This window comes from Larus michahellis, chromosome 13 (assembly GCF_964199755.1).
Source record: "Larus michahellis chromosome 13, bLarMic1.1, whole genome shotgun sequence".
NCBI classification, from domain to species: domain Eukaryota; kingdom Metazoa; phylum Chordata; class Aves; order Charadriiformes; family Laridae; genus Larus; species Larus michahellis.
In genome coordinates, this window is record NC_133908.1 from 16,115,545 (window position 1) to 16,137,372 (window position 21,828).

The 21,828-nt window shown below is 38.6% G+C and overlaps 1 protein-coding gene across 4 annotated transcripts in view; it reads left to right on the forward strand.

Moving 5' to 3' along the window:
• Window positions 1–21,354, forward strand: part of TXNRD2 (thioredoxin reductase 2) — a 36,998-nt gene extending 15,644 nt beyond the window's left edge. For 2 of the 4 annotated variants that reach the window (XM_074606720.1, XM_074606722.1), the window contains exons 12-17: window positions 6,788–6,924; window positions 12,242–12,337; window positions 12,569–12,664; window positions 13,994–14,065; window positions 15,887–15,984; window positions 18,274–21,354. In XM_074606720.1, the coding sequence (XP_074462821.1) occupies window positions 6,788–6,924; window positions 12,242–12,337; window positions 12,569–12,664; window positions 13,994–14,065; window positions 15,887–15,984; window positions 18,274–18,397 (623 nt within the window). In that variant the 3' untranslated portion in view covers window positions 18,398–21,354. The remainder of the gene's footprint in view (window positions 1–6,787; window positions 6,925–12,241; window positions 12,338–12,568; window positions 12,665–13,993; window positions 14,066–15,886; window positions 15,985–18,273) is intronic. The other 2 variants (XM_074606721.1, XM_074606723.1) reach the window with 1 other exon arrangement.
• The last annotated feature ends 474 nt before the right edge of the window (window positions 21,355–21,828 follow it).

Below are 21,828 nucleotides of genomic sequence, written 5' to 3' on the forward strand. Positions count from 1 at the left end.
TTTGTCATAGATTTGATTTACAATCTGTATTTAGAAACTGCAAAATGAATAGTTTGAGGGTTTGGGGTTTTTTGTGTTGACTTTTTTTTTTTTAAGTGTTCAAATTGGCACTCTACCCTGAAGGATTAAACACATTAACAGTTAAAGCTGGTTAATTGATGTGCAGTCGATATGATTCATTGTTTTGCTCTGTATCAACACACCCACACCAGGTGTCTCAGATAATAGGCTGGGAAACTTGGTGGTGCTGAGGATTTCCTGCCTGCAGATGTGCCAGTTACAATACTGATGGAAGAAAGGCAGCTTGTAGAGCTAGTTAAAAAGCAGCCGCTATTGTTAACTAATCGTAGCCTGAATTATAGTAGACATTTCCTTAATTTTTTTTAAGCACATTGTGGAATTTTAGTAGGATTTCATGAATAACGTTAAAAATATTTACTGACGATGGGATAACTTGAGTTCGGTAAGCTACGGTATCATCTCTTAATGTAGGCCCTTTGGAAAACACTTACATTGTGTTTCTATGAAGATTTTTGTTTATCTTTCGCAATGTGTAATTTTTTGTTTGTATGGATAAGCCAATGCTCTCTTTGCTTTCCTAGCAGCTTTTTTGAACCAGGCAAAATATGTGAGGCAAAAATAAATAAATCTCATTTTTGTATCTTTTAATATAATTTAAAGGTTTCAATCCAAAACTTTTGTAGGTAACTGTTGTGGGTCTTTGTTACCTCGCTGGGTGACTATACTGTTATATTCCAGATCAGTGAAATAACTCTTTCTTGCCCTTTATTTGATTCTGCCTGTCTAGTCCTGTAATGTTCTTCTGGTTTTTGCTAGTGCTCGGTCTTCTGCTTTTGTGAGAATTCTCCTGAAATTATAAGCTTTTGAGGTTATTTTTTTTTGTTCAATATGGAACCAATAAACTTTTAATATTATATAGTATTCCCCCTGCCCTTAAGGACACACAAAAATTTTGTATGTTAGGTACCTAATATACCTGAGCTACAAAGCAATGGTAAGCGTGAGCATGGGCAGGTTGAACATAGGGCCTTCACCCAAAGGGAAGGGCAGAGATTGGCACCTTTATAAGCAGCTGCAACTGCCGAGCTGCGGGAGAGCAGCCTTGGTAGGGTGGGTTTGTTTCGGCTGTTGGAGGACTGAAACCTGTGGATTGAATGCTGCAGTTGTAACACAGCTAATATGTAAAAGGAATTAGTGAATACTATTTCCATTTGAATTTACAATAGATTGCAAAAGATCACTGCTGTAACTGGAATTGGATTATTCACAAAGCGCTTAAAAAAGATATTGAGTTGCTACATATCTAATGGGGTCTTACAGTGTGGAGAAGCAACACTGAATTGATGATTAAACTGAGCAGCTCTTTACAAAATTTCCTGGGATTGGTTTGACAGAGGCAGTGAGGTAGCGTGCCGGTAAATTGTTAACAGAAGGAGCAATGGCCAGCAGCAGAGTTTAAGTTTGGCTTTGCAAAAAGAGTTTTCTCCCTCATGAGAGCTTTGGAACGACCATTCTCAAGTTCCTTCACATTCATAAACTTAGAGGAAAGCCACCGTGTCTTTGAAATAATATCATCTTTGCTATAAAATGGAATTATAACTCTAGCTCAGTGTAAAGCTGAACAGGTATCAGGTGTTGCACGCCACGTGCTATCCAAGCAGATTGGCTTTGTGTCAGATGGGATGCTTGGCAGATTTATTTTGTAGTGCGGTAAAGTAAGTCCTCGCCGTTCAATATCAAGAAGGGGTTAAGTACATAACTTTTTTTTTAATAGTAGTTTTCTTCAAGTCTTACAACCAAATCAGTTTGGATTAACTAAGAAAACAGAAATTTTGTTTGGAGATTTTCTTTGAAAAGTCCCATATGGTAAAATACTGCTGTGATCTCCTGTGAGTGTATCTCGGCCAGCCCCTATAGAAATGGGGATGGGCTTTAGATCCGTCTTGCGAACAGTCTTCCCGTCCAGTTCTTAACCTTTGAACTGTTCAGTGAAAAATAACGCACCTTGGTTGATCTCAGACAACTGTTAGTGCTAACGTGACGTGGTCTGCTGAGGCTCTGGGTCTTTGTTCTGAACTTCCTGTGTCTCTTTCCCATTAATTTTAATTTATTACTGTCTTGGTAAGATGTGGTTTCTGCGGTCCTAATGAAAATTGTCATTCCCATTACATCAGCCAGTGCTTCTAGGTTTTTTCCCAATATCTAGTTTTAATGACATTCAGTCAGACTTCATTCAACAGGGCTATTTTTAATGTGCTGGTAATTTGTTTGCTTTGAAAGAGGCCTGGATGGTACTTTTTCCTTCTTTTGTTTAACCCACCCATAAACTTTGAGTGTAACTCTTATTTTATGCTGCTTTACCAGCTTGTAACTGCAAAAATCGCTTCTTCATGTTGAGGAGAAGTTAGATGCTAGGCTATGCCTCTAATCTGCGTGTGAGAGAACGTTTTGGATTCAGAACTATGAGGTGCTATTTGAGTTGATAGGTGATGGCTGGCCTTTACCTGAACGGTGTTATAAACAAATAACAAAATGGTCGAAGATGCTGCAAGGTCATTTGATGAAACCAGTATAATTACTGTGACATTTTCTACAGAACACACATGCTGTTCACCTATCCCGTAAGTGTCTAGGAGATTGAAGCCAATGACCTCACTTGGGAGTGGTGGTTGGGTGCTGGTTTTTGAGGCTGCAGAGCTGTCTCTTAAGGTGGTACAAAACCTTTGGTTACAGCAAGCTCAGTGTGCGAGAATTAATGTAAAGGTGAACTGTAGCTTTCTTCTCAGAAGGTGTTTCCAGCCCACTTTACCTTGTACAGGACCTTGAGAACAAAACAGAGTTGTTAGAAGTCTGTCGCATGCTGTAACATTTTCATTTGGTTACATTTCACTTGGAGATTCTTGTTGTTGTTTGGGTAGGACCAAAGTGACTTGTCTGCGGACACTGGTACCTTCAGCTGGACAGAAGGTGGTGATGGCCGCGTGTTTACTGATTGCACCGTGGCTGCCACAAGCTTTCTGCTGAGATGACTCTTCTGTGTACTATTACTAGCCAATGCTATAAGAGGTAGTGCATTTTAGCAGACTTGGCAAAGAACCAGTTCCTGCCCTAGCGCTGATTAAGGGTCACGTTATTTTCAAATTATGGCAGCCATGCTGAAAGTTTATCAGTAATGAATTATATGTTTAAAAACATCCTTGTAAAATTGGTGTATGCTGTTATCAATGTGGTTCTGAACTTTTTTTGCCTTAGTTTTTCTTACTGTAGCGAATATTTTCTCGTAATGTGAATGTTAGTTACACTGAATTGGTCTTTATTAGCCATTATCAGCTGTCTGTGTTTTAGTGAACACTGTGTGGGTTTTGAGGAGGGATTTGAAGGAGGAAAGGGTAGTGGTCTTGAAACTAATTGGGGGACTGCATCAGGCACCCAGAACAAGATGAGAGAGGGTGTACCAAGACTAGGAACAGAGATGAGATTTTGATTAAGGTCAAACTGAGATCGGATTGGGTAAAGTTATGAAGTGATGTGTGCACATGCCAATGTGTAGGGAAGAAGTGGAGAAGACCATTTGGCTTAAGTTTTATGCCAGAAGAACCATCCTGTCACCCTACAGTATCCTCACAGTGTCCATCTGCAGTATCATGCCTGATAATAAAATGCTTGGTTGGCTCTAGTTTGGATTTTTCAAATGCTGGGGGGCAAACAGACATTGTAGCTTCTGTGATGAAGAAAATGCAGGAGACCCATTATAAAATTCTGCGGTCAGCTGCACCTTTATCACCCTGGGAAATCTCACTGTGTGCAAGAGTATGCTATCACTCATTTACTGCCCCTACTTACTTGACTATGCCTATTCCTATGGTTTCTTCTCAGTTTAGTTGCTTCAGTCTCCACTGCTGAAGGTCTTGCACCTGAAGGTCACAGCAGCCTGATATTGCTTCACCTTATTCTGGGTGCGAGTGGGATTCCCAGAGCCCCTCATGGAAGTGCCCCATCATCGTATAACCAGCCTGGCACGTGTCTGAGATGGGTGCTGTAACCCGTCTCTTGTCACTCTGGGGCTAGGCTGGCTGGCAGCCCCCTTAGGAAGTCAAGTTAGATTTTACAAAAAAAAAAAAAAAAAAAAAAAGCTATTTTTTCTTTTAAAGTTAAAAGCAAATGGGGGCAGGACCTGAAAGCAGGGATCTGTGTGGTTTTCCCAGGTGTGTGGTTATTGTATGGGCCTATTAAAAATGAGATTATGATGTGATATTAAAAGTGCAGGAGTCAGGTAACCTTTTTACGGGTCAGATTAGAATTGGCACCTTTCTTATAGATGTCAGGCATAATATCTTACTGTTTTGAATAAAAGCTAAATCTAATCTTGTGTCTTAAGCAACCATATGCTCCTTGTTGTGGGCCAGTTTCAGGGCAGTGGACATCTTCAAACTAAAAGCACATGTGCTGGCTCTAGGAGGAGGGGGACAGGGGGATGGGGCCATCTCTGTGCCACGTGCCTGGTGGGGTTGGTATAGTGTTTTATTGCCCTCTGGATCTTAGAAATAAGCTGTAAGCTCATGCTTTCTTGAAACTGTAAATGTAAAAAACTTAGGAGTTATGGGTATGAAACAACTGTCCTGATCCAATACTAGTGAGAACTGGTTCTATAATACAGGTATGTGAATGTTGGGAAAAATCAGAATTTCCTGAATTTGACCTTAAAACTTAGCAAGACACATTGGATAATCGTGAACCTAAGCTACTGAATGCGAGGTGAAGCAAGAGCAGTAAGTGTAATTCTGGCTTATAGAGGTGAGCCAGCGTGGGGCTAAAGGCCAATAAAGCTTCAGTTCAGTATTTTAAAGTTTTGTTTTTGCTTTCAGAAGTAATATTTAGGCAGTAAAGTTGGGAGAGAAATTTCGCTTTGAGTAGTGACACATTTTTTGTAACTCCTAGCTATTAATACCAAGCTGTACGTGTGTTAAAATAGACTGGAATCGAAAGGTTAAGTGTTATCCTGCAGATTTGATAAACTCAGCTGTTGTTGTCACAGGTCTTTAAATGACTCTATTGACAGTTTTTCTTTTTTTCCTCTTTCAGTGCCTGCCATTGCGTGCTAAGCTTTCTCTTGGCTCTGCCTGGCAGGAAAGAGGGGAAACTAGAAAACCCCATTAGTTGTCCATTTGCAGAATATCCAGGCTTTACTCTCAATACACAAAGAAATACAACGGTAGGAAGTTGTTTCACATCCGAGCCAAGATAAGGTCCTGGAGGTTTATTATTTTTGTTGCCTGATAGCATCAGGACTGGGGAGCAGGGGGCAGAGAAGGAACAGCAGATCTACGTCCCATGGGGACAAGAGAAGGGAAGACAGACAGATAGCCGAGTGCCGACAGCTTCAGTCAGTGCTCCCAGAGGAAGTGTTGGTTTCACCAGATGAAATTAATACACAGAAGTCTTTACAGAGGCATTCAGATGTGACATTGTTTGGGGGGCCTGGCGATATGGCAGATGTATAAAGCAGTGAATCATATGTTTACATATAATTAGGTCTGTACTGACAAGCCAGGTTTTCCTTTTGTTTAATAATTTCCTACATTAACATCAAAGAGCTTGTTTTTGTCATGAAACACGTTTCCCTTTTTGTTTTGCTTTGCTGTAGCTCTGTATTAACATCAAACACAAACCCATGACTCACGCAAAGGAGACCTATATATGTCGATGTAGGTACAGCCATATTCATTTATAGCCTCGAAAAACGGATGCAATGTTATAAAATTTCCTTCATTTGGATATATTCAGGTAATCTTTTCTATGTGATCCTGTGTGTCCCTACAAATTTTCGGAGTACCTGATAATTTCACTATGCTTCTTAACGTTCGAATACATTTGAAAAATGAGATAGGATTTAAGATTCCAACTTCTGGGTCAGGAATTGCTTTGTTAGATACTCTAGAAAAAGCTCAGTGTAATGTTATCAAGACTTTGGTGGTGTAAGTGGTAACTCTATGCAGAAAACGCTACAAAAATATTTTTTTAAAGACGAGAGAATTTAAAATCAAGGAAGCAGAAATAAAATCTAGGCTCAGTAGAATTTGCCTCTTTTGTTTTTAAATCCATTTAAAATAGTGTTTCTAAAGTCTAGGAATAATGTTTCTGAACTCTACAGAAGTAGCTCAAATACAGAGCTTGAGCTAAATAGCTCAGCATTAAGGACTTGAGTTGGTAAACTTCTTCATCCAAGCTGAGGGAACTAAAAAAGCTTTAAGATAAGCATATCAGATAACAAGAAAAGAGGACTTCAGGAACATTGAACAGCATTATTTTTACCCACAAGTGTGCACAACAGGCTGTTTGCTGCTGTTGAGTCCCATTCAGTTAATGTTTATCAGAAATTTTCAGTGTAGAAGTTGCTTAGTTATTATACGTATATTCAGGCTGCGTTAGGAAACTGAATTTAGAGTATGCAATAAATATTAAATCATGTGAGGTTTGCGCTTTTTGCAGTGGGAGTTGTCCTGCACATTTTTAAAGGATAACTTTCTCTGAAATAGTCTGAGCAAAGGCAATAACAGTAGAGCTCCTTTCACGAAGACACCCATACCCATACTTCCCACCCTTGCAGCTCTTTCAGTGTGCGGTAAGTTTTACCCTGTTTCTTCTTGGACTATCAAATAGAACAGAGTTCTTGGGAACCTACAGTGGAGGATGCCAGCTTTTTAAATGAACACTGATGAAATTTTCCAATAGTTTTTACTTTAATTTCTTTTTTTTTTTCCTTAAGGCCGAGCCCCTGACACTGAAACTCTCAATTTGGAGACAGTTGGAGTGAAAACTAATTCTGAAACTGGAAAGATCATTGTTGATGCCAGCGAAGCTACTTCTGTTCCTCACATTTATGCAGTTGGAGACATAACAGAGGTACTGAGTCTACATAAACTATTTTACAATAACAGGAAGCCGACTTTGTTCCTGACTAATAACCAGTGCCCAGATGTCGTCATGCTCTAGCGTGTATCTTAGTGTTTTGCTCTTTTTCATGTTGCGGAGCTGTAGTGTTTACGCCAGCCACCTGGGTCAGTGATTGCCTTCACATGGGTCTTGTGGAGTATCTCAGCATTAGAGATTATTACTGATGTTTATCAGGGAATGCATCATTGGTCAGAGGCTAATAATAATGTCTTTATCACTTCAGTTATCTTTCTAATAATGTTTTTATCACTTCAGACATATGACTTCATATTGCCTGTGAATGCTGAGTGAAAGCAGTTCTTACCTTCTGGAGTTAAATACACTTTCTGGGAATGACCGTGATTAGTTCCATAATTCCATTTCTAGTATTTTGGGGTTTAATTGAGACTGGTCACAAGACAGCATTTCTGCTCCCTCGCACAAAATGCTTCTGACAAAAGTATCTTCCTCTAGAATACGAAAAATTGCTGCAAATTCTAAATGCATTTGACTTCTGTTCATAATTTCTGAATGATTATGCCAAATAAACATGAAGTGTGGTTTTGTTTTGTTTTTTTAAAGGAAGGGACATTATAACTTCAGCAAAATTATTTCCTTATTATAGATGCAAAACCAGAATTTTGTGGTCTTAATGTAGTGCTATTGATCGTCTTCAGTTATCTATGGCCAGAATGTCTTGTCCTGATCAAAGTGCACTCAAATACTTTCAGTCCCTCAATTCTCAGTTTACAGAAGAACTCAGAGTATCTCCTGCATCTTCAAATATGTTGTCTTCATTAAAAACAGTGTTTGTCTGGATTCTGAACTGTACCATTGCAGGAGGATGTTTTCATCAGCTGCCTGCTCTTCCTGAAACATGGGGGCAATGTGTAGACTATAGAGGCTGAGCACTGCAGGATGCAGAATTCTCTCACCTGTTGTTGAACTTAATGGAATCGAGCGCATGCCATCCTATCAAGATTGGGTTTGATATAGTGAAGGCAGCTGTTTTATAAATCTGGTAAATCTAAAAACTGTAGCAATATCCAAAGACCATATATAGTATAATCTGGGAGATCTTTAAAAGATTTCTCATTCTGCCATGTTTAAAATCTTTTAAAGGTCTCCCAGATTGATAAACCCTACAGATGCTCAGGGTTTTTGAAGACGTGTAACAGGTTACTTAATGTCTTGGGAATAGTCCTGCAAATTTCTGACTGGGCTCTGGAACTGACAGAGACACTTAAATCTCATAAATCTGCTGACCATTCCTGACCTCTTCCCCTCTATGTAGACATGTGTTTCTTCCTGTCTGTCTCCATCTTCATGCAAATGACTTGCCATTTCCTTTTAAACTCTGTCAAAGCTCTTTCCTGCTCAGCTATTTCTCCTTTTTTTCTTACTCTCCACAGCTTCTCTGTCCCGTCCAGTCACTTGGAGCTTTGGGATTATGTACAGTTTCTCTCCTTTCTTCTCACTTCGCATCCAGGTTCCCTCTGTACATGTCACCTCTTGCTCTGGGTATTTCCTGCTCTCAGTGACCTCCTACACCTGCTTGTCCCTGACACATGCCTTGCTTGGGCCTCCTGCTTTCCAAACTTTTCTTTTTCATTTCATCCAAGAAGCAGTTATTAGAGGCAATGCTGGCAGGGCCTTAGATTCTGTTGCTCATTTTGCTGCCAATCTGCAGTGTTATTTTGGGCAAGTAATTTCCTTTTGTGTACTTTTTGTCGTCTGCCCTTTGAGGATTTAGTTAAGTAAGAAATATGAAGTTGGAGGCAGGATGCTCTCTTCTTCCCTACTCTGGATCTAAAAAATCAGGTCTTCGTTTATTTGTCATTTTCATTTTGTTGTTAAAACTTGGATTTCCTTTTCCTGCTTTTGTCCTTATTAGTGCAGATTTTTGAACTTGAGTTGTTCAATAGACACTTCTAAATGTAAGTGTTACAGTATAAAACTGCGTTGCTGTCTTTATCCAGTGTACAATTGGGGAAAAACTGAAGAGTTAAATCAGTGTTCTGTAGGAATATTCTCTTAAGCTTTTATGTGCATGTGGGCTCAATATAGGGTATTAAAGAAATCACAGTATAGTACTCATGCATTTATAGAGTTTAAAGATAGAAGAAATTATTGCCATTATCTTATCTGAGTCTAGTACAATGTGAGCCATGTAATTCCACTTGCTAAGCAACAAAGTTTAATTTATTTGAATACTGAAATTAATTTTGTGGGTTTTTAAGCAGAATCAATTGCGATAATAAATTTCATTGGCATGGGAACCAGCAGTGAAAGAAAGTTCTGTGTTGGTGCACATCTCAAAGAATACACACAGAGGAATTAAGTGCATCCTGCTAAGAACCGCAGAGCTGTAGAGCTTGGTGTGGGACGCTTTCTGGATAAGACCTACCAAAAGAGCACAGGAAGGGGAATCTTGTTTCCTGTGAATAAGCATCAGTGATCCCTAATATTGCTTATAAGATTTTTTTTTTTTTTTTTTTTCCCTCCAGTGTTCCTGCTCGCAATTTCTCTTTGCTCTGCTCTCTCCCCGTCAGAGTCTTTTTGCTACTAGAAAGTGCTGTTGCTCATACCTTTGCAAGTAGTTCTCAAGCCCTTCTGCTCCCTCCCTTACCATGCCAGCCGAATAGGCACTGAATTGCTACCAAATAGCAGGGACTACTTTTTGTTTTGTTTTAATTCAGTGCCCTGGTAGGAGGGGAGTGAGAGAGGGGAAAGGCTAGTTTGCGGCTATGTTCAGAATGGCTGTTTTCGTTTGGGAGTCATACCCAGCTGGCACAAATGGGAAACTATGTGTGCGTGGGTCTTGTTGCACCCTTGTATGGCAAGTGGAATCCTAATGTTATCCAAGTTGTTCCTTTGGAGAAAAGGGGAAAAAAGGCCTTCCAGATGTCAGCCAGTTTGTCTACCCTCAAAAAAAGTTTTGCAAGCTGTGGCAAAATATTATTTTCAACTGACAGGTGAAATTGCATTTAGGCATTCTCATCTTCTGTAATCAGGATGAGGAAGGCCAAGCTGGAATTTTAGTTTGACACCCCCACCCCCAGTTCTAATATAAACTCTCTGTGTTAAAATTCTTCCTCCAGTAGTAGTCTTGTTGAAAAGCGTGGCACATGCTATATAGGAGTTTTCTCAGAAGGAGGTTTATCGTATGGTCATGCTGTCATACATCTGTCATATTTCAAAGGGTGTTATAACAAAGATGTGTAGAGAAGTTGGAATGTACAGTATGTTGCTTTGAATAGAAATAAGACCAAAAAGAGTTGTGTTAAAACAAATACACGTTACTTCAAAGCTTTTTAAACTCTCTTAGGAGCCATCTCGTTTAAATGTATAATACATTGGAGGATTCTTATGAACAATTCATATCCATAATAATCAGCAGAGTAGTTCTACACATGACTGCAAAGTGAATGTTCATTTCAAATATTTACCAAGGAAGGTCTTTAAGTCATTGTTTATGAGAAATTGGGCTTTATCTGCCTGGATGTTTTAGTAATTAGTTGGGTTTTATGGAATGCATGGCAGTGCTTTCACAATTTTATCTCTCGTTCCAATCTTCTATTCATTTCTGGAATGCCAAAACAACATCTGTATTTCCTGCTACAGATATGATTGGCAGCCATGTTTCAGGCAAATGTGTATAAGAAAAAACAAATGACAAATTTCATCTGGTAAATGACATCTACAGACTTGAAAGTCAAAATGCTGCATTTGAAAAACAATGATTTGATGGATCTTAGGCAGAAAAAAGGGGTAGACTTGCAGTTTTGTGATTTGTCATGAGTCATGGGGAAAAATAAGTTAGTCTTCAGTAACAATTAGAATTGTAGTTTCTGTTATCAGGTTAGACATAAGGTTTCAGTTTGTTTTTTTGCAATGGAAATTTTAAGCGGTTATTAATAATGCATATTAATATGCAAATACTTGATATGGTAGGTGTACTGAAGTAAGTGGTAGTTAATGCCACGTACAGAATCTATCTAGCAAACTACAGAGAAGATAAGCTGGGAAAGAGGAATGGATTCCGATAAATGCTAAAGAACTTTAGCATAATGAACAAAAAGTTTGGAAAACTGGAACGTGTGTTGTGGGGAATCCTTATTTTATTTTCTGCCGAAGACTGTTTTTGAGGGCTTATTGGATGACAACCTCCAAGTGGGGCTTTGCAGGAGCATGACAAGTGTTGTATCTAGTTGGGACCTCTAAGAATCAAAACTTCACACGTTTTATAAAGCATTCCATGTTGTCCCATGAAGGTATTTTTCAGTAACAGCTTTCTTATGTCTCCACATCATTTATCCTAGATTTGTGACCTCTTTCCTCATCTCAGACAAGCATCTTGATGATACGTCTTGGATGAACTCTTAAATAATGTATTTTACTAGATTTATGAAGTTTGTTAGATCTTATTAATTTACATGTAGTGTTTTTCCTCAGACTTCAACAAATTCCTCTGAAAATCCCTTCCTTCAATTTGCAAAAACTTTTGGCTTCCTTAAAACTAGCACTGGAGTTCTGATGCTCCAGTGGTGGTGTGGCAGCACTCAAAATTCGGGTTCTAGCAGACTCCGTAGTCCTGTTTGGATATAAAAAGTAGCCAGGACTCATGGCTTGAACTGAAGCATGTCCTGGTCATATCCTGCTATCGTTCCATTTCTCACCTGCAGGAAGTTAGCACTTGCCTTTTCATGCCCCTCCAGTCCAGAGCCTGAGCCTAGGACCAACACAATCTATAGGCTGCAGTGCTGGCAAGATAGTGTTCCCCCTCTCCCATCCAGGACCAACATAGGCAGTCAGCAATAGTGCCTACAAATAGCTACGTTTTGCATCTGTGTTCTGTAAAAATGTGTCAGACAACTTTTTTTAAAAAGGTCTGATGTTATAAAAACACTGTTGCTTTATACTAGGCTTCTCCTGCTTTAAAAAGACCATCTGAGAAATTTCTTGATGACTTACTATGGAAAGAAAGGGTGAAGCGAATGGTCAGCATGTGAATATCCTCTGCTTTTCAAGGGGTGGGTGATGTGATAAGATACAAGGTTTGGACCTTCATTCGTGGCATTTGTTTCCCTCCCCATCAAGACAGATATTACACTCAGAGACTTAAAAGCATATTTGGACAGAAATTACTGCTGCCGTCTCCATTTGGAGTCCTGGCTACTAGGCTGGAATTCCAAAGATTTGGCCTTCCTCTGACCGTTATCCCAGGAGAAATCCTTGGATGCTGCTTTTCTCTTAGTTAAAACAAAGCTTTGTGTTCTCTTCTTAGGGCCGTCCTGAATTAACACCCACAGCAATAGCTGCAGGAAAACTGCTGGCTCGGCGTCTTTTTGGTGAATCTTCAGAATTGATGGACTATGACAATGTGAGTCGTTACTTCTTTTTTCAATAATAAAAACCAGATCTTATGGTTTGTTTTTTTTCTTAAGCATTTTTAAAGGAATTGCATTTTGTCGTCTGGAATCCAGCTTTGACAGTAGGTGAAGTAGATGTGTGCGACAGAGTTACACTTCCCAGTCAGGCACAAGTCTCCCCTGGATCTGCCGAGCAGCTGCTGCATATGGTTCAACAGTACCACTTTCTGTTTCCTCACAAGCAGGTACCTACTACAGTTTTCACTCCCTTGGAATATGGTTGTGTTGGACTCTCGGAAGAAGCGGCTGTGCAATGTTATGGATCAGATAATATTGAGGTATGAAAACATTTTTTATTTTATACACAGTGTCAGAGTTGCAATATAATAAGATGGAAGTTTCACTGTTCTATCAGGCAAAATTTCTGGTCCACAAAAAATAAGATGTTTGCAGTTAGGGCGTTGGTGTTTTCAGAAAAGCTCAGGACTTTAAAAGTATTGCAGCAGGTCACAATGGGAACTGTTACCTAGTGGACTTAAAATTATTGATAGTGTGTGACACCTTTAAACTTGCTGCCATTTTACTAAGTTGTATGGTGCAGCATCATTAAATAATGGTTATGTTCATTTTAATTGTCAGAATTGCTGGTCGCATTCTTTAGACTCAATTTTTGGGATGCCCCTGGAAATATTTGCACAAGCTGCTAAGTGTCTTTGTGGCTAAAAAGTCTTGATATAGCATACCTGGGCACTGCATGTTGAGGAAGGAATCCGTTATGGCATATATTCACACCCAGCCCTCTGAAATAAGGAATGAGATTAAGGTACTCGTGATGAAGAAATTCACAATCGCTATATACTAAGACAAAATTCAAACAAGTCACCCTTGAAAAGAGATGTTGTGTTACCTTTATTTGCTCACCAGAAAGACTGTCAGCATATGACTTGTTAAGCTATGGAAATACAAAGCGCAGCACTTTACTTCATCACCAGTCATTTTTGTCTTTTATGATTCTGAAATACAGTTTATACTTCAGAAATCTGTTCCAGACCTCTCCTCTGGGTTCCTGGATGGTAGTGCATCTAGAATGACATAAATTACTGTAGAACAATTGTTCTTGTCTGATTAAGACAGACAATTGATGTGTGTGTGTGTGTCCTAAGGTGCTGGTGTTACGTATGTATTGGGGAGCAAGTTCAGCTGATGGATTTAGCTTGGAGCCCCAGGCAAAATCATTAATGAAAAAACAAGCATTTATTATTCAGAATACAAAAATTACAGTTTGGGTTGTCTTGTGGTCTACGTTATTATAGATATGGAAAACTTCTTTGATTTCATTATTTTCAGTAAGCAAGGTATTAAACTTTTGGGAGAAGCTTAAAGGAACAAAACTAACATTTTTCATTTCGGCACTGGTTTGAGTAACATCATTATTTGTAATTTTTTTCATTTTTGCTTTTAATCTAATAGTTCTATAAGAAAGGTTTGTGTTAAACTCTTACTGTGCTTTCCATATTTTTCTTTAAAATAATGAACGGGTTATAAGTAAATCAATTTTTGTGTACAACATTATAAGTATGCAGTAATAGTATTCACTATAATATTAAATGGACATTTTTGACATAATAGAACTCTCTAATGCAAAATGTTATTGTTTTCCCTACCAGGTATACCATGCATATTATAAACCTTTAGAGTTTACGGTGGCTGAAAGAGATGCAACTCAATGCTATATGAAAGTGAGTGTTGTGAGCTTTTAACTTGCTTTTATGTTAAAACAAGAGAGATGGTACAGCCAGCTTTAAGGAGGACTGTTTGGCAAAAAAACCTCTCAAGATGGATGAGATATTTTCTTGGTGACAGCCTTTCTCTCTAGTGTAACTTCAAATGTTTAATATTCGTTACATATCCTATTGCATCTTGAAATTGCTTTACAGATATTAGCATTTTTCAGAGCTGACATTCTGCTGATTGATACCATCTTTGAACTGCTCTTAAGGTTCCTAAGAAATATTCCAAATTCTATAGAGATTAATCTCTGCCTCCCCCAGCAAAGTTCTTAACTAATTATATGTAATATTTGAGTTGCCATCTCTGGGGAAAGTACACTACTTTCAAAAAAAATGAACGTAAGGCTTACAACACACGAGTAACTGTTCAGTCTTACTCACGAAAACAAAAACCTCCTGGTTTAGACCAAAGTGATGGACTTAAAATGTGTCCAGTTGTTTCAGGGTTGAAAAGGTTTTTGATGCGCTTGCCCATAGTAGAGAATCTTAGATAAGGTGAAGTGTAGTGTTGGTAGAAAAAAAAAAAATCTGTATATAAAATTTTTATTTTATTTTCTTTCTTTTCTCCTCAATATCAGGGAACAATCTTTTTTGAATAAATGTAGTAACTTCTGTAGGTCCGTCACAAATTACATTGTTACTGTTGTGTTATTTAAGGAATATCCATTGTCAATAGTTGCAGCCAGTTTTTCTAACTATATTTTGTCCCATCTTATTTGCGTTAAGTGTCTTAGTTGCTTATCTTAACTGTCCCGAGGATCAGGGCAACTAAGGTGACGCTATTTCGTTTTAGATATTCCCTTTAAATTATGTCAGTCAAAGTAAATGTTAGAGGGTGAAGTAGTAATAGCATAGTAGTTGTTGGATGATATTGAATATAGTCCTTACTAAACTCCCAAAACACATGAACAAACATTAAGCTTGAGAGTTTCAAATTCTCCTGCAAAAGGGTTCTTTCTTTAAAACTCCTCAATATTAAAGTACCCCGTCAGGATTGCTGCTGTTCCTGGGATTCCTAATCAAAGAATCCAAGCCTTTACTGAATTAGATTAGCATGATGATTTAATGCTTGATGGGAGGACACAGGGAGAATCTGACTTTCTTTTCATAATTATAAGGACGGTGTCCTTAAAGGAACTAAAAGGTTTTCATTAAGTTGTCTGCTGAAAGTTCAGTGTGCAGAGACTCAGGCCCTCCCAGATACTTACTGGCTCACCTTCATCTTTGGCTGCTTCCAAGGCTTGACTCCTTTTTAGGTTATGTGGCTGATGTGGTAAATGTGTCTCACCAAACATGCCGCTGTAAGCGCTACGGGCTGAATCACAAAGGCAGAAAATACCCTGTAACTGGTAGCGGTCATCTTTGGCAATGCTGCCGAGGAGCTGCTGAGAATAACTGCGGCTTGGAGAATTGCTACAGTGGCCGTTCAGTGTCAAAGTAACACCAGTCTGGTTACTAGACTACAGAAGGTATTTTGAATACTTTGTTGTTTGTCATTCATATGAAGTCCTCAATTTACTAGAAATTATTGTTGTTAGTGGCTCCCTGAAGTCTGAAAGAAATACGCTAATAAATCTTCGATTCAGGAAAGTGCTTAAGGACAGGCACAAGATCTATTGAAGTCAGTAAGACTTAAGCAAGTGCGTAAGTTCTTGGCACGTGGGGAATAAACAGCTGAACTAGGATCTCGAGGCACTTCGGTTTCATTTAATTCAACTTCATGTCTTGAATGTTCTAAGAAAAGGTCTCTATGTAATGTATCGTTTTCAGATGGTGTGCTTACGAGAGAGAGAGCAACGAATACTTGGCCTTCATTTCATTGGACCAAATGCAGGCGAAGTTATTCAAGGATTTGCCCTTGGAATAAAGTAAGTACAAAAGAATGTCTCTAGCTTCTAAAGCCTGCTTTTTAAGTTATTGTAAGATTATAAAAGATAGCTGCCTAGTTTTGGCAACACTATAAAGAATCCATGCTTTTTGTTACTTTTATGTAGTATTGCACGTATTTTCACTAAAAATACTGCAGTTCTTCATTAAGATGTACTGGATTTAGTTACTGTAATACTGGATATAGTTAAGGAACAACTGAGGAAAATATATTGTTGGCTTGATGTAGTTAAAGTGAAAAATATAATTGTGCATTAATTCACTAATGTTAGTTTTCTCAGGGTGTAGCTTCTTTTGCATTCTATGCACAGGATAGAAAATCACCGTGTAGTTTTGCAAGTCACTTCTTTAAAAGGATACTTGTGCTTTTCATAAAAACCGTTCTTTACACCTGCCAAGCATTTCCTTTCCTAGTCTCATCTTGAAACGTGCACAGCCATTGCTTCTCAAAAGCTCCGCAAGGACTTGCATGAATTTTTATATTTCTGGGGTGTAAGCTAAGGATAGTATGATAAGGTAAGAAAGCTAGAAGGATGATGGGAGAGTGGAGGTACGTTTGTCTGGAGCTATCTGATAATTGCAGTAACAAACTTAACCAAGTAGGTGAACCTGTGTGATCTGATCTTGTTTAAGATTTTGCTCAAATATTACTATAGAAGTCCTCCCTTTGAAGGAGTAAGGAATGATTCTGGGTCCTCTCTGGTTAAATGGAGAATTCCTGCTATGCCTCTTGTGTGCTACGATTACTTCTTATTTGTTTTTTCATTTCCCTTCTTATTGCTGATTCACATCTTCAGAAATGTTGATTTGTGTATTTACATTACTAATTATAGTTTTTAACTCCTCTTTGAAGAAAGTAGGCTGGAACACAAGAAATCACCCCCAGTTGTGGTGTTAGTTCATTTTCCTAAATATCATCACCGTTTTATTTCAGTTTTAGTCTTAACAGTTGTGAGTGACTGGCATAAATGAAAAGCAGAAAGGATTAAGAAGGCAGGACCGCAAGTATCGTGTGAGAAATATCTTGGAAATCACTGATTGCAGTATACCCTCAGTACACACTTCCAACATGTGTTTGTAGTCCATTAATTGCCAGTGGTATAGATTCTGGAACTACATTTTTTAGGATGTCATTGTTTTGAAGTTTTATCCAAAATAACCAGTGAAAAGGAAGCACATGAAACCAGAGTGCTTTTCTGCCTTGCCTGAGGGAAATTAAAACTTTAGCCACAGTGAGGGGTTTTCAGCAGGTCAGATTCTTGTATTGGTTTCTATCGTAGTTCACAAATCCAGAGCTTTCGGTGTGGAACACCCGCTGTAAGAGCTGCTGTTCTCTTTTGTCAAATATTAGCTGTTACTTCAGCCTCTCCAAAGGATGGTTTTCCACCTTCCTTCCCTACTTAGTACTCCAGTAACAGCTGTGCTCAGCAATGATTTTTGGCTTGTTGAGTGCTTTTTTGGATGTTGGTGGGAACACCAGAAGACATCTGTGGCTCTCTTCCCTGTATTTTGTAGAGGGAGAGAACATTATTCCATAGAGAGCTTGAAACAATTCTTAAATTTAGGGCCGTTTCAGCTATTCTTACAGCAGGAACCTGCCAGGAATAGCAGCTTAAAGGAAAGTCATCAAGTCTAAGAATGTTATTGGATAAGTGAAGGAATTAAGGAAGTGGGATTTTAGCTCAAGGGTTTTTTGGTGGGGGTGTGTTTTGTTTTTTCAAATGAGAGACCTTTTCCTCGTGCTTATAACGTTGATAATTTCAGTGTCAGCACCAGACTTTCTCTAAGACATGGCGGAATGTTCTGGTATTGTTTCCTTCAGCAGATTCTTGCCAGCAGCTCTAATTAGATTTTCTTTCTCTGTGTGTATGTGTGTGTTTTTCCATCTGGAGTCACCGTTAGTGAAACACACGTGTATGTACAAGAGAAGCTGAAGGCTGCAGTTTTGTCATATGTTTTTGCCATAGGCTCAGTTGTGACTTGGGGTAAATCGCTTAATTCTCTCCGTCTCAACTCTTATGACAATTCTTCCCTAGCTAACAGTGTAGTGGAGCCGGGTGTTTAAATGTTGTTGTGTAAGTGCCTGAGAAATAATAGACAGCTTTTGTTTGAAGAATAAATGCAGCTCCCCGACCTGATAAAACGGACAAGAGCAGAATTACTGTAATGGTTTAGGACATTCTAGCTGCTGAATAGTGTTTGACTTTGTGTGTGTGTGTCTCTCTTTTTTTTTTTTTTTTTTTTTTTTTTTTTTTTCCTTCTCCTGGTAGATGTGGTGCTACGTATCCTCAACTGATGAAGACAATTGGCATTCACCCTACCTGTGCTGAAGAAATTACCAAGCTGCACATTACAAAGCGTTCTGGCTTGGATGCAACAGTCACAGGCTGCTGAGGTTAAATAACCATCCCTGGAAAGAAGGAAAAAAAAGCACAAAATATATTTGTAAAGAAAAGGGGCACTTAGAGTTGAAACAGCTTCAGTGGTTCAGATTCCAGGAATCTTTCTTGTTCTCCCTGTAGACAGGTTTTTTTCACAGCCAGACAACGAAATTGTCCTCGCACCGTCATGATTCTAAAACTAACGCAGTCCTTTGTAACAAATCTCTCTTTTGAAGTGCCTGTAACTCTTGCCTTGCTGGGAGCTAAGGAATAATCCCAGTTTTATATATGTAAATGTAACTGAAACCAGTGACATCTGAGGCCATCTACAAATTAAACAGCTGACATTTGAGTTTCTCTGTTGGTGTGACTGAATGCCAACAGAAGCGTCTCCCGTAACATTCATATAATGGTACGAATTGGACAGGACCTCCCGTAGAATTCTGGTGATGCTACCTTCTCCGGAGTGCTTGGGTAGCTCATTGCTGATCCTAATCTTGAACACTGAGAGTCAGTACTCACTAGTAGAAACAAGTTCCCAGAGTGTGAAGCAATGGATAAGCTGTCATCTTTGGGTTTTTTCTTTAAAATGTAATATGTACAGGAATTTAATAGAAAATCACTTATCACTGAAGCTGTGCTGCTACTGGATGAATCCCAAGGGATTAATCAGTGGCAGCCTGGTCGTAACATTATGGTGATGGCTGAGAATGAATGAGCTCAGAGGTGCTAAAGAAAGAGTTGAATTTTATGATGACTTTTCTGCCTACTCTTGAAATTTCTAATTCAGTTCAAATTAAGTTGACGCATCTCACACATTACTGCTTGAACACCATATATTAAGCAACGCTGATGAGTAGAATCAAAACCACAAATAATCCAACTCATACAGCATTTTCTGTTTTATAGAATGTGGAAATCTGCCTGACACCGTGATATATTTTGTTGGTTTGTTTTTAAGATTTTCTCACTGATGAGCTGGATACTGCATCTGAATGGATTTAGGTCTGGCTTTAATATAACACGTTGCTGAAGGGAACTATATTGAACAGTGATCTAGACAAGAAATGGTCCTGCTCAGAACAAAGCTAGAAAATAATTATGTGCAAGCTTTTTTTTCGCCCCCTGAGTATTGGCCAGAGTAAGACAGCATTAATCTGTTGCAAATTTCTGCTTATTTTCCTGCTATCCAGAAGGGGGAGATGCTGACTAATTTCTGGCAATGAAGAAACAGAAATCTGATGGTGAAGCTTCTCTTGCAGAACCCTGTTACATCGGTAGCCCGGCAAAGGCAGACGCAAACCAAACTGCACTGAATTTCAGTCCGTGTTGCAGTTGCAGCATTTTGATATGTGAAGTCACAGAATTTCTTGCACCCTTAACAGCAGTTGGGGTTGAATAGTGCAGGTAGGAAAAGCGGTCAGCCTGAAGTGAAACAAAATGTATTGTTTTTGCAGTTAATTTATATCAGTGCTTTTGTGTGTGGAATTGACTATTTTTGTAGCTGTCCTCCTGCGTGTTGCGCAGTTTGGAAGAATAGTCTGATGGTCATGTATATCTTTGCTATTTTTTCTTTGTCTGCTATTTCACCGCTGCAACATGCAGCACAGACAAATGGTTGCTTTATTTCAAGTGCAAAATCTTTTTTTTTTACTACGAGAACTGTAGTTGTCAGAGAAACTATTAGACAAGAGGTGATCAGGCCTTCCTGTGCTGTAATGGCATTTATCACACTTTCATTGATACTAGAATACTTCATTTTCAAAGATTTGTTCTGACTTGAACAACAACAAAAGAAATCTTAAACGCTTTCTTTACAAAGTTTCCTGATTTTTTTGGTCCATGTTTCTGGTCTGTAAAAGAGGAAGGAGTTTGATGGCAAGTGGCATTCCTTATCACATCTGCTGATGCCATTTTTCATATGTGAAGTTATCCATAAGCTTCTAGTTTAAAAGAAATACTTTGGGTGGAAGTTCAGGCAGTGTTTTAACTACACTTCCACTGAAACAGTGCCTGAATATTGCAACTGCCTATAGAAGAAATGATGAAAACTTTATATCTGTATATAAATGAGTGCATACTGGCACATTCAGAAGGTCCTGTTTCCTTTAATAAAGAGTATGATACAGCCAAAAGCCCTACTACATTTTCCCAGCTCTTTACACGCACACAACAAAGTTCATAGTAAATTAGGGGTTTTTTTAAAATTTTTTGCTTAACATTTCAAAACATTGAGATACTGAGCATCTCGGTCTCCAGAGATTTTGCTGTGAGAAACATCCCAACTCTGACTAAACGGTAACGTGTATGCATGCAAGATTATTTTTTCCTAGTGATCACCTATTACAGGTCCCTTTTTCACCCGTAAATGAAAACACTGGTGTTCAGCCATGGGAAAGTTGCTTCCGTTCTCTGTCCAGTGCATCCAGCAGGCAGAGTTGTCTGCCCCTACAGAGAAATGAATGGAAAGATGAGTTAATTTCATTAATCATAAGGTTCAAAGTAATGATTTGGGATAATAAATAAAGAGATCTCAAAAAAACCTGTCCTTAATGTATACGGGGCGCGGCACTGCGGCATGCCATCCTCACAAGTAACAGAACTCTCTTGGGTTCAGAATTGCTGAGTGCGCTGCATGAAAATCGATCCTGTATCTTGAACAGCAGCCTAGTTCTGTTCCTTATTTCATGGAAAACGTTGTTGCCCCTTGAAGTAAAACTAAACATACATTCACACCTACAGAACCCTCATGTCCAAACCAACAGCAAGATTAAATGACAACTATTCTGACTGTGCTTTTTTTTCCTGAAGGATTTGCCAGGGATGGTCCTCAAGAATTGTTTTTAAAAGCCTGACTAATGTCAATTGAAATGCTGATGTACACTGCAAATTGCTGATTATATGTGGAAATTAAAAAAAAAAAAAACAACAAAAAAAAAAAAAAACAAAACAAAACAAAAAACAAAACAAGTAGTCAGGCTTCTTCTCCGGATGCCAGCTGATGAGGGCTGGTTTGTCAAACCACACCGTGGTGCAAACAAGTCTGAGCATTGCTGGGTCCCTCATATGTATGATTCCAATATTTATTGTGTTGTGAATTAATGAATTAATAAAGATTTTTTCTAGTAAATTATTGTATTTGTTTAATTTTGTACATATGACTTCCTCTTACAAAAGATTTCTTTTTTGATCTTAATGCTGTTTCTCTTGGTTGAGGTATGTGTTAAGGAAACGAAGAAGTAGACAGACTCAGACCTTTTAACAAGGAAATGTTGATACCTCTCTGTCTCTGATGCGTAAAGTGAATAGCCAGGGAGATTATTCCAGGCTGGACGATCTTCTAAAATTTAAATTAAGAGAACATCTAGACTTGGTAAGTATAATTTCAAATACTCTCCTGTTTATTCCAGCTGATGAGGTCTCACAGCTATTTTCCCAGTCCGT